General features: G+C 54.3%; 1 protein-coding gene across 3 annotated transcripts in view; it reads right to left on the reverse strand.

Moving 5' to 3' along the window:
• SHANK2 (SH3 and multiple ankyrin repeat domains 2) overlaps positions 1-18,463 on the reverse strand; it is a 451,364-nt gene that overhangs the window by 18,760 nt on the left and 414,141 nt on the right. For 2 of the 3 annotated variants that reach the window (XM_032879738.1, XM_032879740.1), the window contains 4 exons: positions 6,235-6,370; positions 5,593-5,673; positions 5,293-5,313; positions 3,875-3,895 (listed from right to left, as the gene is read on the reverse strand). In XM_032879738.1, coding sequence (XP_032735629.1) covers positions 3,875-3,895; positions 5,293-5,313; positions 5,593-5,673; positions 6,235-6,370 — 259 coding nt within the window. The remainder of the gene's footprint in view (positions 1-3,874; positions 3,896-5,292; positions 5,314-5,592; positions 5,674-6,234; positions 6,371-18,463) is intronic. The other variant, XM_032879741.1, reaches the window with a different exon arrangement.

Here is an 18,463-nt window from a genome sequence, read left to right on the forward strand (position 1 = left end):
TTCCATTCAGGTGCAAGGATTCAGAGCTGTGAGCCGGTCTGTGGGTCTGGCCTTCACCGCGGCCCACACAGCTCACTGAGGCTCCCTCTTGGACCTCTGGAACCTGGAGCCCCAGTCCTCCTGTGGGCGGCCCTGCAGGTGGGGGCACTGGCGGTGCCTCTGGCCGCGTCGAGCAGGGAGCCTGGGGCAGGACGCTGTCCTGGGATGCAGAGCTAACCGGCAGAACCTTGGCGAGCCTCCTGTTTCTAGCTCTTGCTTTGGTTTGAACTCCCTTCCCCCCACATGCTGTGGGTCCACTGTGCGGTATCGGGGTGCCGCCTGGGATCTTCACGTGCCCCAAATATGCAGGTGGCAGACTGACCGTGAAGCTTCTGGGCACATGGCAGTCACCTAAAAAATAAGCCTTCGATGCTGGGCACGTCAAGGTGAGGCCAGGCCCATGTTAAGAATCGTCCCTGGTGGAAATTCTGACTGCCTCACTTCTAACCCTAATGAGAACCTGGAACAATCCGGATCTGAGGAGCTGAAGGTCATGCAGGTAAAAGCCAGGGACCAGGTGGTGGGAGCTGGAGCTCCAGCTGGGGTCATCCAGCCTCTGTGCCCCCACCTTCGGCCAGGGGTGCCGAGCCCTGGCGGGCAGTGGACATCTAGGATCGCCGTCAGAATGGTCTGCCTGGTTGAGCTGCTGGCGGTCAGGGCCCTGTCCACACCACACTCACCCGTGACGAGAGCCACCTTGAGCAGATGGCCTTGTCTGTGTTGCGTGCCCGGTCCTCCGGCCTCCACCCCGGTGCACCTTGGAGCCAGCATAGCAGAGCATGTGGGCTTGTCGGGGGCAAGGCTGGGAGTCACTGCTGCTTCGGCGAGAGCTACTTAGTGTGGCTTGTGACTCGCACAGACATGGTTCCCCGGGGGGCCTGGGTCCCCTCCTGGCTCCGGTCTTTGAGGGAGCTGCCCGCCTGGCTCAGGACCCGACTTGGGACCACTCGGCCCGCGTCTCTGCAGGCTTGTCTACCAGGCCACGAGCCAGGGCTGTGAGGCTCTCAGGATTATTGTGTTTCAGTGACAAAAGCTGGGGTTTGGGTCTCTATTCAGGGTCTCCGGATGAAAAGGATTAGTGAGTCCAGCCCCCTGCAGTCCTAAAATGAGATACTCTGTGGCTGAAAACAGTCTTGCAGACACATCTGAAAACCGGCAAATCTTAGAAAACTGGCTGGGGGAGTGCTGATGAGGGAGCTGTACTATAATTTTCTAAGCATGTTTATGGTCTGCTTAGAGGATGGGGTGATGCTCACCGTCCATTAAGGGCAAGCTTCCCGGCGAGGGGACGAGCGCGCTCTGGGGGGAGGGGGCGGGTTTGGCAGCACAGTGACGAGGGCGCCGTGGGAACCAGAGCAGGGAGGGCCAGAGCGTCAGGAGTCCCTGCCACCCCGTCCTGGAGCACACCCTTGACCGCAGGCAGGCTTCAACACGAGTCACCCCGTGGGCCCTGAGCCCTCCCACTGCAGAAACCCACGCCCCACGAGCCAGACCTCGGGGTGAGACCCTGGGCAGGAGTTCCTCTGCAAGGGGAAAACACAGACCCCACCAGCCCCAGAGGCTGACACCAGCTGCGGCCAGCTGGACCCCCTCTGGCTCAGTTTCCTCAGGAGGCGTAGAGGCGTGGGGAGGGCCGCTCTGACCCCAGCTGGGCTGTTCCTGGCCTGAGGGCCCCCAGGCATCTCCCGCCTTCCATGGGATGGGTCTGTGGGTGCAGCCAGAGGTGCCGGTAGGTTGGGTGAGGCCGGTGCCACCATCCAGCCTGGCTCTCACCCTGAGCCACCTGGGGCTGGGGACTCTCCTGGTGGCCCGTTCACCCTTGTTCCCACAAGCACGCTGTTTGGGGACTAGGGCAGGTCCTGGAAACACTGGAGGACAAAAGCAAGGGGTTCTTGAGACGAGGAGCTGGAAACTGACAGCAGGCGTCGGCCCGGAGGGGCTGGGGGCTTCTCACAGCCGTGATAGTTTCCTAGAACTGCTGTGGCCAGTTCAGGACAAAAGGAGTTTATTCTCCATCAGCCTGGAAGCCAGAATCCCCAAATCAAGGCGTCGGCAGGATGGTTCCTCCTGGAGGCTCCGGGGAGGATCCTTCTCTCCTCCTCCAGGTCCCGGGGCTCAGTGTTCGCTCCTGGCCCCTCCGAGCTCGGCCTCTGCGGCCTCCTGTGTGCGTCTCTCTGCCTCTCCTGTGAGGTCATGGTCACAGTCCAGTATGGCCTCATCGTGACTACATCTGCAAAGGGCCTGCTTCCAGATAGGGTCCCTTTCCTAGTTCTAGCTGGATGTGGATTTGGGGGGGACAGTATTCAACCAGTGTGATGTAAAGGCCTGGCTTTCCCCTCATGCACGCGGCCCCTCTGGAGGCCCGAGAATGCTTCTCAGGAGGTGAGCCCAGTGCCCCAGGAGAGTGTGGTGGGGCAGGAGCTTCCCTACACGCCCACCGGTGTTGGATGCTCCCGGCTGCGTGAGGCCGGACTGTTAGCTGGCACGGGCCCCAGAGCTCTGCACTGCACCCCACAGTGCCCCGGGAGTGGGGTGGGCCATGGCCGCTGGGCCCATTGGGGTCTTGTGCGCACACCTGCCTCCTGCTCTGGCCAGGGTCAGGAAATAGGGGGCAGGGGCACTCAGCCTCGAATTGCATCCAGTCTTCTCTGCTCTGGAAAGCAAGGTGGGTCCCTTGCCTGTCCTCTGTGTTGATTCTCCTCTGGGCCATGCTGGCCGTAGGACCGTGACTTGTCTTTTCCCACAGTGTGGAGTGTCTGGCTGCCGGAGGCGCCCTTAAGGGAGGAGAGCAAAGTGGACGGGGCCTGGAGGGTGCAGAGGACTTCCTCGGCCGGCTCTGCCACGCGGTGCGGCTCCTGGGAGCGGGGGGCCTTCTTCAGGATGGCATGGCAGACAGCAAGTGACGGCCTGGACCGAAGGGGCGCTCGGGGACGGAGGCAGTCCCGGGAAGCTTTCTGTGTCCTGGGCACCCACCGCACGGCTGACACGGTGACCCTGGGAGTTTCCAGGGCAGCCTCTGGGGGCGGGGGGTGGAGGCCGGAGAGGGGAGAAAGGAGGCGCTCCGTCTTGGCACTCCAGGACCTGTGATCCTGTCCCCAGACGCCGCCCTGTTGGATTCTCAGACCCACCCCTCGGTTCCAGCCTTCAGAAGGCTGCCGTGTGCCTTTGCCTCAGTGCCTAGGGCCACATGACGGGGTCCACTCTGCACCCTCCCCCACCCCCAAAAGCAGTTTTGAAATTACTCGGCTTTTAGTTGTTGGGGTGGTTGTCTCTAGCAGCCATGTAAGAAACACCCCAGAGGGGAAGGAGGGGCCTGAGTCCATCGGGGCCCTCGTGGGGCAGGTGTCTCTGCTGTTCATAGCACGGTGACCGTGCCCCACCCCATGCCTGTTGGCTCCCTCCTCTTGCCAGCTCAAGCACAGCATGGCGCGGGACTCTGAGAGAGCCAGGGGCTCTGCTGGCCTGCTTCCGACCGCTTGCGGTGAGAGGCCGTGGCCTGGACACAGCATAGAGGCTGCTGGCCGGTAGGGCAGGCCCGGCTGTGACAGCCTGAGGGTCCCATGGCCTTCCCAGTGATGATGGTGAGGACACAGCTCTGGGGGGACGGGACGCACAACACGCGGAGGGGCGAGGAGCCACAATGGGAGAAGCAAAGCAGACAGGACAGACTGCAAAAGGACGTGGTCCGGAGCTGGGCCCTTCTGCGGCCCCGGCACAGGGAGGACACAACGCGAGGTCACAGCAGTCTAAACACCACGCCGACAGCCACAGAGGGGTTCTTGTCCATAGGGTATGCGGGTGGGGGCTGGGGACAGACACCGGGCTCGCCCCTTACCCTTCTTCTTCCGGATGGAGGCTTGCAAACAGAAAGGGGAGCATGAGTCTGGAGATGGCGGTGCTCCCCTGGGGCCTGGCTCGGGGGCGCCTCTCACCCGCAGCTCATTGGGGTTAGACTCGGAAGGCCGGGGTTTCTAGAGAGCTCAATTTATGGCTTCCCCAGGAACCCGGGGATGGGGTGACCTTCCCCGCCTGACACATCCAGCTGGTAAACCTGCTTCCTAGCCACGGATGAGGCACTGTTGGGGCGTCCTTCCCACTGAGCTCCCTGCCCCCTGCCAGCACTGTGCCAGTGTGGCATGTGAGTGAGAATGGAAGCCGACTTCAGGAGCCCCATGACCCCGCATGGGGGGGGCGCGGACATGGGCCACGGGATGCTGGGGCCCCTTGGAGGAGGTGGGGCGGCACGCGCTGTCTGGTTGTAACGGGCAGGCGGCGGTTCTGTTGGGGCCCCTGCCAGGGGCAGGCCAGGTGTGTGGGGACGGTCAGGCTTTCCTGGCCAGCTCGGCTTGGAAGGACAGGATGTGGTCAGGAAGGGGGCCAGAAGAGGGGCTTGTGGGGGCTACCCGTTCTTGGCAGGGGGTGGGCAGCACCATAGCAGGGGTGCTCGTTTCTAGAAGGCTAGGCCTCAGTGACTGGTGAGGGGTGATGGCTAGGAGGCAGCCAGGGCCCGGGAAGGACCGTCTGGCTGCAGTACTGCACCCACTATGGACAGAGGAGACCGCCCCTCCCCCCCCCCGAGAATGCCGCAAAGAAGAAGGCCTGCTCTGTCCTTCCTGGGAGGGAGGGTCCCGAATGTCCCCCATGAAGGCTGGGATCAGGTGGGACTGATGTCCGGTGCAACACCAGTGAGGGGTGCTCAGATGTCAGCCCGCTGGGTCAGCCGGGCCTGAGGGGCGGCTCCCGTGCGCAGATGCTCACTCTAGCACCTAGCGAGGCCCTCTCCGCCTTCTCTGCAGAGTGAGCCTGTCCGCCCACTCGCCACTTCCGTGTGGTCAGAGCCAGCCTCCTTCCAAATGTGTCCCTGGGCTCCATGGTGACGCCCAAGCGTGACATTCAGCCAGCATCCAGGCAGCCCACACCAGCTCCAGGGTCCTCCCTCCCCCAGCAGCCGCCAGTGCCACTGGACCCAGGGCCCATGAGGTTCTGCATGCCCTTCCCTGTCTATCTGGCGGGGACAACGGCTACAGCCTTCCTGTTCTTTGCAGACCTTCTAGAAGACGCCAGGAGCTCCCTACCCATGGAGTGCAGCTCGCCAAGCCTGTCCGCCCCACCACAGTCTACGTCAAACCCTGGGGATGGAGCTTTCTGACCCAGCCGTGCACAGAGCACCAGCGAGGCAGAGTTTGGTTGGGGTTGGTGGGGGAAGCCTAGATAGCAGGGGAGCTGTTTAGGGAACACTGTGGGGCAGCTTACCTTTGTCCACTAGTGAGAGGCCCAAAAATTCAAAACAAAACAATGTTAGATGAGCCGAAAAGAGGGAAAGGCGGAACTAGTAACCACCCCCGAAGCCAGCAGGATTCCCACGGAGATGCCAACGTGGGAGCCGCCCACACACAGGAACCCGACGCCATTCCTGGGTTTCAGGGGCAGAGACCAGGGCAAGCGAGCGAGCAGAGGCCATGCATGGCCCGAGGCTGCGCAGAGGCCGGTCCCACTGCATCCCAGGTGCTGGTGACAGCGCGGGGCGGGGCGGGCCAGACGGGCGACTCTTACCGAGCTCCTCCAGCTCCGAGGTCATGGACTTGGAGCGCAGGGTGAGGGCCGTGGTTGGAGCACGCTTGGGAGGCGGGGGAGCTTGAGGGGCAGACGGGAGAGACAGAGGTGTGAGAACCTGGCCGGGCTGTCGCCCGCCCCACTCCCACGCTTCCCGCACAGTCTGGGAGCCGGCGGCCCTGAGCCTGCGGGGAAGGGGGGCAGGCGGGCGTCCCCCGAGGCTGGCGAGCAGCAGCGGTCACGCGGTGAGCTCCACTTGGGCCGGGACCGGCCTGCCCTCCCTGAGCGAGAAACCCGCGGAGGGGAGGCCGGTTCAGCTCTGCCTGCGCCGGGCCTGCCAGGGACTAACGGGACGGACCGCTCCAGCAGCCTCACGGCCCCTCCCTGGCTGCCGCCCCCTCATCACGGCAGGGCCGTGGGCTTCGTATGTGTGCGGACGCCCCCCAGGCCCTGGCTGCTGAGCGCAGCCGTGCGTGCTGCCGCCTGTGTGCGGGGCGCAAGCCCACAGGCATCTCAGCCTCCCTTTGTGGCTTCTCTCCCTCCTCTGAGAGGGCCGGCCCCCCAGCGGGAGGAGGTGTGGGGGGCACCTGAGTGTGTCCAAGCACCGGTGGCTGGAGCGCAGGGGCAGGGCAGGGCGGGCACCTTTCTTCCTGGCAGTGTCGTCCGGGTCGAGACTCCTGGTCACTGTGACCACCTTGAGCACGAGGTGGTTCCCTCCCTGGCGGATCATGGTCACGACTTGCCGGTGGCCGACCTTGACGACGTTCTCGTTGTTCACCTGTGGGAAGACGGGGGCTGTGGGCGTGGGGCCGCGTGGGCTGAAGGGGACCGTGCCCACCCCTGGGCGGCAATAGCCCTGCCTCCAGACGGATGGACGGGTGGTCGGCAGACTAGCAGCGTGAAACCACTGTGGCCTGGGAATCACAGCTGTGGGGCTGCAGGCCCCTGACCGTGGTGTGGGTGGGGGCACCGCGCCGTGCGGGGCAGGTCCCAGCTGCCCGGCAGGTACGATGGATGCTCGTCTCACCCGAGGGCACTGAGGTGCTCACTCTGGGCAGGGCTGGGACGAAATCTGCCAGACAGATTTCCAGGGTCTGGGGTGTGGCCCTGCAGCTTTCCGTTTTCATACTTAAGGGGAAACACTGATTGTTTCTCACACATTTGGGGAACACGCATAAAATGGCCCATTTCCTCCAGGTGCTCCCCCCTCCCTCCTCGGTGACCAGGGAGGCTGGAGAAGGCGTAAAAGCTTGGCTGACAAGGCACTGAGGGCTCCAGGTCCCTGCCCTGCTTATCCAGGGATCCAGGATGAGGCCCCATCGTGGCCACTCAGGTGTTTGCTGACCTCCTGCCCGAGGCCCGTCTCTTGACCTCCATCTGTCCCCATGGCATCGGCAGGCAGAGCCAGGACGGCACCTCCCAGAGCTAGGTCCCGTGGCAGACCTGCTTTGTCCGCTCCCACCCACTGCCCCGGGGGCGGGCACGAAGACAGGCCAGACCACGGTGGTGAGAGTAAGAGGGAGGCAGATCTCAGGTGTTGGGGCTGCACACCCCCGGCCTGGTGAACTGGCCCTGTCCTGAGGGGGCTCCGGCATCTGCCGTCCCCACAGCCCCCGGGGGGCGTGCCGGGCACGGGGTTGGGGGGCAGCACAGGGAGTGAACCCACAGGTGGTGGAGTTCATGGCCACCCCATGCACTGTCCTCCAAGAAAGAAAAGCCCCCACTGCAAAGAACAAGTGAGAAGCAGCCAGTGCCCGGCCCACCCCACCACCGACAGCCCCGTGTTGTACTTGCTCCTGCTGCAGATTCCCTAAAAACCTTTCAGGTGCAAGGTTGCCTCAGGCAGACATGCCACCAGGCTGGGCGACTTCTCACCGTCCTCACACCCGAGCGTCCAGGTCTGCACGCCGGTGAGGGTGAGCTCTTCCCGGAGCGCCCTGGAGCACACAGCAGGAGGCCTCGTGGGGGGGGGCGTGTCACAGCTGTTCTTGGTGACAAATGACGCCCCTTCCCGCCCCACCTTTCCTTTACGTGCCCCAGGGAAGTGACGTTGCTCGTCCCGTCATCCGGCACTGCTGCTCAGAGCACCCACTAAGAGCCAGGACATATGGGGTGATCCTGGCGGGCGGTCTGTCCCTGCCCTCTGCAGCTCACGTTCTCGGGGGCATTGGCCACACCCGAGTCCGTGAACAAGTGTGACCCCAGCGGTGCTGAGTGCCAGCTGAGACAACTGGTCCGGGCAGGAGGGGCCGGGGAGTGGGAGCCGGGTGGGGGTGGGGGCCCCTCTACAGGAAGACGGTGCCGGCAGCACCCCAGACCCCGCCTCCGTCCATCCGCAGGGGAGCGCCCTTGCCTTCGGCAGTCCTGTCCGGCACGTCCCAGCTGTTCCTCCTCAGGCTGGGCCCCCAAAACAGAACCGCACTCCCAGCCGCCTCTGCTTCCTAGTGAGGACCAGAGTGGCACCTACTATGGGACAGAAGGACTGGCTTCTCAAGCCTGTTCTGACCGTGGGCCTCTCATTTTCTCCTTTCCCCGTGTCCCCTCCCCTCAACCAGCCCCATCTTCCCACCCTGCTCTGGATGGAGTTCTTCCTCCGGAGTGAGAAACATACCAAGGTCAGAGCCATGGGCTGTGTGGCTCTGGGCTTTTGTGGACGTCACAGGTGCACGGGTGAGCCCTCTGACAGCGAGGGCACAGGGGTGCCAGGAGCGTGTGCTGGGATGACTACCAATACCCTCCCGCCAGAAGAGCGGGCAAAGGTGCAAGGCAGCACCGTTCAACTTGGAACCCACGAGACCAGGACCAAAGGCAGGAGAGGATCCTCAGCTCCAGTCTCCTCCCCAGCACAGGGTGCGCGCGCACAGGAGCAAGAGCAGAGCCTGCTTTACAATTTCCCAGTCTTCAAACAAACTCGAAATTCAGTTTATCCCATAACGGGACTTTGGAACCAGCCACCGGCCCTCACAGATGCTGTGAACCGCGTGTGTGGGGACAGGAGCCACAGAGACTGAGAGGGTGAAATGTTCCTGCTCCCTCAGATGCCTGGGTTGGCACATTGTGCAGAGCACCTGGGCCTGCAATGCTGGTACGCTGCCACCTGGGGGACGTGTGTGCCACAATCTCCTGCCACATCTGGAGAAGGTGAGCACACATCTGGAGGCTCCTGGGATTGTATTCTCGAAGAAACATTATAAACCACAGATCCAGTTAACGGCAGGGCAGAGTACAGGTCTCTGCATTCATCATTCTTCTATACAGATGTGGGGCCACCTAGAAGGTAGTGCACCACGGCCGCATCCCGGTGGAGGGCAAGAACCCAAGCCCGGCATCCACCACGGTTCAGAGAACTTCTGTGAAGAACACAAAGACAAACCTTCCCCTGCACTTTTGTGCTTTTCTAAACCATTGTCTTCTTCCACTTAAATGGTTATTCCGGATGTTAGACTCACACATGCACACGGCTTGAAGAGACGGGTCTACAAGGCTTGCTACAAAGCCCAGGGGACGCGCCACCCAGGGCCCTTCTCACTCCCAGAGCCTTCAGCACACTCCTCCTGCTCTAGCCCTGTGTCTCTCAACACGCTTACGTAGCTGCTCCTCGGTGTTTACACTTTAGATGTCATCTGCTGACACACCACTATGGCAAACGATGACCTTGCTCGGGGGTTCTGAACAGTGGCGCCCCTGCAGTCGTGGAGCAGTTAGTTCTCTGTTGTGCGAGCACACGCGGGTGTATTGGTGAGCGTCCCTGGACTCCACATGCTGGCTGCCGGCCGCGACCCCTTCCTCCCAGACGTGACCACTGGACGCGTTTCCGGACATCCCCAAACGTCCACGGGGAGGTCAGAATCCCCCTCAGCTGAGCATCACTAATTCAGGTCTTTTCTCCCATTGCTCCCTCTCCTCCCCCAGGACTTCCACCCCCGGGTTACAGTTCCGTCGAGCTCCAGCTGGATCCACACTCGGGAGTAGCTCACGACCAGGCGGTGCAGCTCTTCGGAGCTAAGCCATGTAGTGTGTTATGATTACTTTGTTTTTTCCTATATAGCATGTTTTCCCTGGAGCGAAATCATTTTCTATTGTTTGCGTGTTGGTTTAATTTTCTATGTACTTAACAGTAATTCCAATCCAAATGCTTCCTAATTATGTAAATCTCTTTTCCAGATCTTCAGATATGTTGGGTCTTTTGCTAAGTTTATCTTCTTGAAGAAATCGCTCCCAAAGACTTCTGCTCTTCCCGGCACAGTGTGGGTTCGGTGTACTTTAATCCTGTGCCCCAGGATTCCTTTCCGTCTCGTCTTGTGTTGGGCTCCCCTGAATCCCACAACCCCTGGACATATTGATTGTTACTTGGTAGAAAGCCTCATTTTTGGTAAAGGATATTCTCTAGTTGCTTCCCAATGAAGGGAATTTGGCAGAGATTTTTTTTTTGTTGACATTGTTTATTGGAAAATGGCTTTTTAAAAAAGATATTTATTTGAGAGAGAGAGTGAGCAAGTGTGGGGAGGAAGAGAGAGAGACTCCTGAGCGGACCCCACACCCAGCTTGGAGCCCAGTGTGGGGCTCGATCTCATGACCCTGAGATTATGACCTGAGCTGAAACCAAGAGTCAGGTGCTTAACTGGCTGAGCCACCCAGGCACCCTGGAAATGGCTTTATGTGCACACTTAACTGGGAGTCTGGGTACAGAATTGGAGGTTGGGGGCTAAGGTAAAGAAAGTTGCTGAGACCATCTCCTCTGTAGGCAACACAGTCTGGGAAAAAATAATCCCCTCACCCCCAAACTCAAACAAGAACGACTCCGCTAAAGCTCTGGGATGTGAACTGAGGTAGGCAGATTTTGGATGGGAGTGGAAAATTGGAAGCTTTGGGCCATGGACAGAGTGTAATGCGGCTCACCTGAAGCTCTGCTGGCTTAAGAAATCAGAGGACAGAATGTGGGGTGGCCACAGCTGTCAAAGTGAGGGGAGAATCCCAGAAAAGAGAGAGCCAGAGAACGGCAGCTCCATGTGCTATGTGTACACTCCAGATCTCTGATGCATGTATGAACTGTGCCTGCACAGGCCTGACCAATGCAGCTTGCAGATGAGGCTAAGGTGCCTGAACCTAAATTTGAGCTGCTGTCTGCAGGCTGGCCACTCTCCGGTTTGAGACTAACCAAGGTAATTACCAGTTAAAGTGCAAACATCAACACTCATCCAAGGAATGTAACAGAATCCAGATTGTCACAGCATAACCTTTATGATACTCAGGATATGGTGCAAACCTACTTGATGAACCCAGGCATGCCCAAGATGTTGGAGTTATCAGACAAGGATTTAAAGCAGCATTATAACAATACTCCTCTCAGTATAGGAAAATACACTCTTATTGCATAAAAGGTAGGAAATATCCAAGAAACACAAATGTAAAAAGAAGTGACAATGTTAAAAGTGAAAAATACAATGACGTAAGTTAAGAAATGCACTGGATGGGCTTAATAGTGAGATGGATATGGTGGAGCAAAAAGTGAACTTGAAGAAACATCAACAGAATTTATCCAATACAACGAAAGAGAGAAAGATTTCCAAAGTGAAGAGAATCTTAAGGACTCGTGGGACAATGTCAAAATGTCTTAATATTTTGAGTCCTAGAAGGTAAGAATTTGGAATCTCAGAACAAAGAGAGAAAATGGGTCAGAAAGAGAATTAAAAAAAACGATGGCTGAGGGGCACCTGGGTGGCTCAGTGGGTTAAAGCCTCTGCCTTCGGCTCAGGTCATGATCTCAGGGTCCTGGGATCGAGTCCCGCATTGGGCTCTCTGCTCAGCAGGGAGCCTGCTCCCCACCCCCACCTGCCTCTCTGCCTAATTGTGATCTCTGTCTGTCAAATAAATAAATAAAAACTTAAAAAAAAAATCTTAAAAAAAAAAATGACGCCTGAAAACTTTCCCAGTCAGGTGAAGGACATAAGTTTACAGATTTATAAACTAAGTGGAGGTGTACCTGGTGGCTCGGTAGGTTAACTGTCTGCCTTGCAGGATTCCAGGGTCCTGGGATTGAGACCCACATCAGGCTCCCTGCTCAGCCGGGAGCCTGCATCTCCCTCTGCCCCCACACCCAGTCCTGCTCTCTCTCTCTCAAGTAAATAAAACCTTAAAAAAAACTCGGGGCACCTGGGTGGCTCAGTGGGTTGAGCCTCTGCCTTCAGCTTGGGTCATGATCTTGGGGTCCTGGGATCGAGCCCCGCATCAGGCTCTCTGCTCGGTGGAGAGCCTGCTTCTCCTCTCCCTCTGCCTGCTGCTCTGCCTCCTTGTGCTTTCTCTCTTTCTGTCAAATAAATAAATAAAATCATTTAAAAAATACATTAACAAAAACAACTCAATGAATCCCGAACAGGGTAAATATAAAGAAAATCTCACCCAGGCACATTATAGCCAATCTGCTGAAAGCCAAAGGTAAAATGGGGAACTCTTAAAGCAGCCAGAGAAGCATGACCCATTCCTTAAAGAAGAACAGTGATTTCGATGACCATGAACTTCACATCAGAAACCACAGAGGCAAGACTGTGGATCCTTTTAAACTGCATAAATAAAATAACTGCCAACCTAGAATTCTATATCCAGTGAACATATCTTTTAAAGAGTGAAGGTAAAATAAAACATTTATAGATGAATGAAAACCTTGAGAATTTGTTGCCAGCAGACCTGTTAAAGGCAGTTCTTCAAGCTGGATGGGAATGATACTAGATCTTAGAGGCCTGAGGATATCAGAAATGGTAAATACATAGGTAAAGTATTAAAGATGATTTTCCCTCTTATTTAAAAAATAGGTGTGACTGAGGCAAAAATAATGTCTTGTGGGGTTTACAATGACAGTAGATGTGAAGCCTGTGACACTGTAGCATACGTGAAGGCAGGAGTGAGACATACACGCCTACATGGTTGCAAGGTTGTTACATTTCCTGTGAACTGTGCAGTATGAATTCTAAGTGCATTGAAAAGTGAAGGATGTATATTGTAGTCCCAGAGCCTGCCACTAAAGAGAACGTAAAGTATGGCAAAAAGGAGGTATATTACAATGGAGTTCTAAGAGTAGTCAATAGGGGTGACTGGGGGGCTCAGTAGGTTAAGGGTCTGCCTTCAGCTCAGGTCATGATCTCAGGGTCCTGGAATCGAGCCTCAGTTGGGTTCCCTGCTCAGCGGGGAGTCTGTGGCTCCCTCTGTGCCCCCCCCCCCCCGCATGTGCAAGCACCTGCTCTCTCTCAAATAAACAAATAAATCTTAAAACAATAAAAATAGTCAAATAATCCAAGGAGAGCAGAGGAAAAGAGAACAGATGAACAGAAATAAACTGGTGAGCCTACACTGAATGGCACTAATAATTACATTAAATGTGAACAGGATAAAACTAGGTAAAAAGCAGTGATTATACAAATGGGTTACAAGGAAAGATCTAATATGCTGTGTGTGCACTTTAGGTACAAAGACAAAGAGGCTGAAAGCAAATGAACACAAGGTTTCCCATGGGTGGAGTGCCTATATTAATATCACACAAGGGAGACTTCAACCACTTTGAATAATAGTTTGGCAATTCCTCAGAAGGTTCAACACAGAGATATGAGATGACCCAGAAACTCCCCTCCCAGGCATATTCCCAAGAGAACTGAAGACAGGCTCAAACAAGTTCCTGCACACAAAATTTCCTGGTGTTACTCCTAGCAGCAAAGAGAAGGGGATGGGGGGTGAGGAATGACTGTCAATGGGTGTGAGATCTCTTTCTGTAACAAAATGTTCTAAAATTAGACTGTGCACATGGTTGCAAAATTCTGTGGATATACTAAAATCCACATTGGGTGCCTTAAACGGTTGAATTTTACGGACATGAATTATATCTGGATAAAGCTGTTATTAAAAAAGATAGACTTCAGGAAAAGAGTATTACCAGAAATAAGAGGGATGCTTCATAATGCTACGAGGGAATTTACAACAAGGACAACAGTCACACATTTATGCACCTGTTCACAGGGCTTCAGTATACTGAAGGAAAGTTTGATGGAATAAAAGAACTGGGCATATCTGCAAATACAGCAGGACACTGACTATGCCTTTGTATTCAGCTGGACAAGAAAATCGGTAGAGACATAGATGACCTGAACAAACATCTTGAACATCTTGATATTTATGGGTTAGTAACTCCAGAACACACATTCTCTGGGCCACATAGTTCTAGTTTGGAAAGAATTTTGCTTCAGGAGTTTGAAGGGTATGCTTCACTTACTTCAGTTTCCAGGTTTGTTATGCAGGGATCTATGACCCGATCATGTTTGTGGAACCTTCGTATGCTCCCTGCTGCCCCACCAAGAGGCTGGAGAGCCTTGTTAGACTGCTTCTCTCCTCCAGGCTGTCTGAGGTGTGCTGACATGCACTGTGTGTGGCTCTGTCCTCACCTCCCACACTGGGTCCCTGGGTGAAGGTTGGGGTGGGGGCTTTTCCATGGGGACCCTCATGCCCTTACATTCTGGAATGCCTCATTCAACTATGTCTTGGCCATTCATTCCCTTGCTTTACTTTTCTCTTTGAGGCAACCTTATTCCTTCCTCCAATTTATTTATCTCTCCTCTTTAATTTCCCACATCTTCTCTTTCTGGGAGATTCCTGTCAGTTTTATCTTACAATTCACCTATCAGAATTTTCATATCTGCTCTGCTATTTCTAAATTCAAGAGCTCTGATTTTGTTTTGTGAATGTGACTTTAAAAAGGAGTATTTTTTCGTTCTAACTTCAAGGATCCAATATCTCCTCTTATCTCACTGAGCACACTCATGGTACCTTTTCATACTCCTATTCTCCCTGCATGATCTGTGTCCTTCATCTCTTCTATGGGCTGTTTGTTTAGGGGTCCATCTTCTGTATTAATTCTTTTTTTTCCCATAGGAAGCAGAAGAATACTTTAGGCCAAATGGTGGCAGAAATAAAAGCATCCTGAAAATACACTTCAGTGTAATTCTGTTGGGACAGATACTGGAGTCTCACGGACTCAGGACGGTTTTTAGACACTTCCCTAACTCCTGTGTCGCGGGCAGGCCAGAGTCATCTGTCAATCCCCAGGTTCCAAGGGGGAGAGCAACGTATTTCTTGAACGAATAGCACCCTCTTTATCAGAAGAGTGCACAAACATTTTGTAGAGTCAGCATACTTTAGGTTAAGCAGGCATAGAAATCATTAAAATGTAAAACAGTGACAGGAATGGATACCATGTTGTAGAATAAGATATTCACAAGTGTTGTGGACGTGTAAGGCAGCTGATGGCCAGAGAGGTGAGTCAGAGAAGGTGTGGGTTTGGAGGTGATTTTGCATCTAGAAGAATTCTCTGTGGCCCCAATGAGTGAGCACCAGGGAGCAGGGTTTCCTCCACAAGCCACTGTTACTTGAGGTACCAGATGGCTCAAAGAGGGGGTGGAGTCAGGCCAAAACTACAATCCGCCAAAGGACAGCACAGCTGCTCTCTAAGATAAATAATGAAATAAAAATGAAAAAAGAAAAACAACAACAACAACAACAACAACAACAAAAAAACGGGGCACCTGGGTGGCTTAGTTGGTTAGGCGTCTGACTCAATTTCGGGTCAGGTCATGATCTCAGAGTTGTGGGATCAAGCCCTGTGGTGGGCTCTGTGCTCAGTGCGGAGTCAGCTTGAGATTCTGTTTCTCCCTCTGCCCCTCCTCGCTCTCTCCCTGTCTCAAATAAATAATAAAATAAATCTTAAAAAAAAGCAAAAGAGAGAGCATTAAACCCAACAGGTCACCAGTGTGGTGATGATAACTCCCTGGTGGGACCCTTAGAGATGAGCCAGCGCACCAAGAAACCAAAGAAGCCCCAGAACACACTCATCAGGACATGGGACACTGCGAGGCCCTTCACACCACGGGTGCCACCAGAGCTGCTGGCTCTACCCTGCCACCTCACTTTCTGCAGTGATTTTTTCACATGCAAAGCTCCCTGGCAGGCAGTGCGTCTTAGGAGTGGCCCCTAAGGAGTGGATTCCCGTCTGAGTCTGTTGTTTAATGATTATTGACAAGCTACCTCTCAAGTTTCTATGGAAGCAAAAGCCCCAGAAGAGCCAACTCAATACTGAAACCGGTACTCCCAGAGTACTGGTACTACCTGACTTTAGGACTTACTATAAAACCATGGTAATTGGGTACTGGTGAGGGACTAGACAAATCGATCAGCAGAACAGAAGACAGAGCCCAGAAACAGACCCACATCAGTGCAGTCATTTGATCTTTGATAGATGAGCAAAGGCCATCCGGTGGACAGGAAACAGACTTTTCAACAAAGGGCTAGAACAATAGGACATGCGCCTGCAAAACAACGACACAAGAATCTAGACCCAGACCTTACACCCTTTCACAAAGACTTAATCTAAAATGGGTCATTGACCTAAATGTGAGACACAAAACCAAGAAACTCCTAGAAGGTAACACAAGAGAGTGTCTGTGTGACCCAAGTCTGGTGATGACTATTTGTTAAAGAAAAAATTGGTGAGTAGGACTTCATTAACACGAAAACGTCTGCTCTGTAAGAGACATTATCAAGAGAAGACCAGCCACCGAGTGGGAGAAATTCTTTGCAGAACACATATCAGACAAAGGACTGGCCTCCAAAGACACAAAGAACTCTTAGAAGTCAACAATAAGGAATAAACAACCCAATTAAGAAATGGGCAAAAGATCTGAACAGACACCTTGCCAAAGAAGACATATAGATGGCAAATAAGCATGTAAAAAGGTTCTCCATGTCCTATATCATTAGGGAATCGCAAATCAAAACAACATAGCAGTGCACACCTATCAGAGTGGCCCAAATCTAGAAGGCTGATGCCAAATGCTGGTGAGAACGCAGAATGCCAGGAGCTCTCGCTCACTGCCAGCGGGAAGGCAAGATGGCGCAACCACTCTGGGAGACGGGCTGGCTATTTCTTATAAAACGAAACATGCGCTTGCATACAATCCAGCAACTGCACACCTTCATGTTTACCCCAAATACGCCTGAAAGCCTATGTCCACACAAAAACCTGCACATAAGTTTAAAGCGGCTTTATCCACAATTGCCAGAACTTGGACACAATCAAGATGTCCTTCTGCAGGTGGATGGACGAACAAGCTGTGGGACATCCAGGCCAAGAAGTATGTTTCAGGGATCAAAAGAAACAGGCTTTCAAGCCACAAAAAGACACAAAGGATATTTACGTGCATCTTGTTGAAAGAAGCCGATCTGAAAAGGTTCCATACTGTGTGATGCCAACTGCAGAAGATGCTGGAAAAGTTAGGAGCGCGGAGACCGTCAAGACCAGGGGCAGCCAGATGCAGGAGGGAGGGAGGAACAGGTGGAGCATGGACAAATCCGTCATTCTGGCAGGGCTGTCATAGCGTAGTGCTGGACCCACGTCATTTGTCCAAACCCATAGATTACACAAAGCAGAGTGAACCCTAAGGTCAGTGGTGGACTTGACTTAATAATAATGTATCCATGCTGGTTGGTCAGTTGTCCAGCACGCACCACACCAGAACAAGATGTTACGAGTAGGGGAAATGGTGCCTGGGGAAGGGTGAGAGAGTATATGGGAATTCTCTGTTCTTTTCACTCTCTCTGTTAAAGCTGTTAACACACAGAGTCTACTGACTGGAAAAGAAGCTAGTTTCTTCCATTTCTGTTATGGAAAAACGTCCTGCAAATAGCAAAGCAGAGAGGCAATTCCACTGGACTGACCGCCGCCGTCTCGTCCGCTTAGTGGCAGCAAGGATGAGCTTGTGGTGTTCTGACTCCTCCCTCCCCCAGGCACCGCTGCCCTCCGTGATCCTCGCGGAGGGAATTCCAGCTTCCTATCACCTCGCCTGAAGGCAGTTCAGCATGCTTTTTTACTTAAAGACCCAGCCTTGTGGTAAAAACATAACAGCCACAATACCATGATCACCCCAAAAGGCAACTAAGATGGTCACATAAACGCCCTCCCATGGCTGAGCCGGAGCCGGCTTAGTGGAGTCACGAGAGTGACCCGTCGCATCTGGCCGGCATGTCACTTGTCTCGTTTAATCTATGGGCTCCTCAGTCCTCTCTTGGCCCCTTGGGACTCACGTGTTGGAGGAATGAAGACGTGGCACCCTCTGGTCTGTACATCACGTTCCTGTGTCCTCTGTCTTGCCGTTGGTTGGAGGTTGGAAGCTGGACCACGTTTGGGTTTGATCAGGGCAAGTGGTGGCCTCTGCCCCCACACGAGGCGCCCCTAAGAGTTGGCAGGAGTTCTGTGTGATGCTGAGATTTGTTAGAGCGGCTGTTCAGGAGCGGCCGGCCGGATCCACCGCCTGTCTGGAGCAGCTCCCAGAGTCTCTGCCTCCGGGGTCCGTGAAATGGTGATGCTCTTCTGCTGACCTTCTCCAGTTGTTATTTGGAATAATTTAAAAAGAGCAACTTGCCTTTCCTAACAGCTAGACTGCCTCTGGGTACTAAAAAGGGAGAGAGAATGCTTGCTGCTGTTGCTGCTGCTGCTTTTTTATTTTTGGCCAGTTTTCAGATTAATGTTCCTTCCGAAGCGGTCCATTCCTTAAGGAGTGTCATTGTGAATTTAGGGATGTTGGAAAACCATTTTTGATATGTTTGAATCCACTGCAGGGACTATCCTTTGTTTTCAAACAAGCTTTGGATTTTAGGACAGTCTCAGACGTGCACAGAACTTAGGGGGGAGGTGGCACAGAGGGCTTCCCCGGGCCCCACACCCGCTGTTCCTTATGCGCACACCCTATGTTAGTGTGGTGCATCTGGAACCAGTACTGACACGTTATATTAACTGAAGAACATGTCTATTCAGACCTCCTTAATTGTTGCCCAGTGT

The sequence above is a fragment of the Lontra canadensis genome, unplaced genomic scaffold, assembly GCF_010015895.1.
Source record: "Lontra canadensis isolate GAN:19392208 unplaced genomic scaffold, GSC_riverotter_1.0 scaffold66, whole genome shotgun sequence".
Taxonomy (NCBI): domain Eukaryota; kingdom Metazoa; phylum Chordata; class Mammalia; order Carnivora; family Mustelidae; genus Lontra; species Lontra canadensis.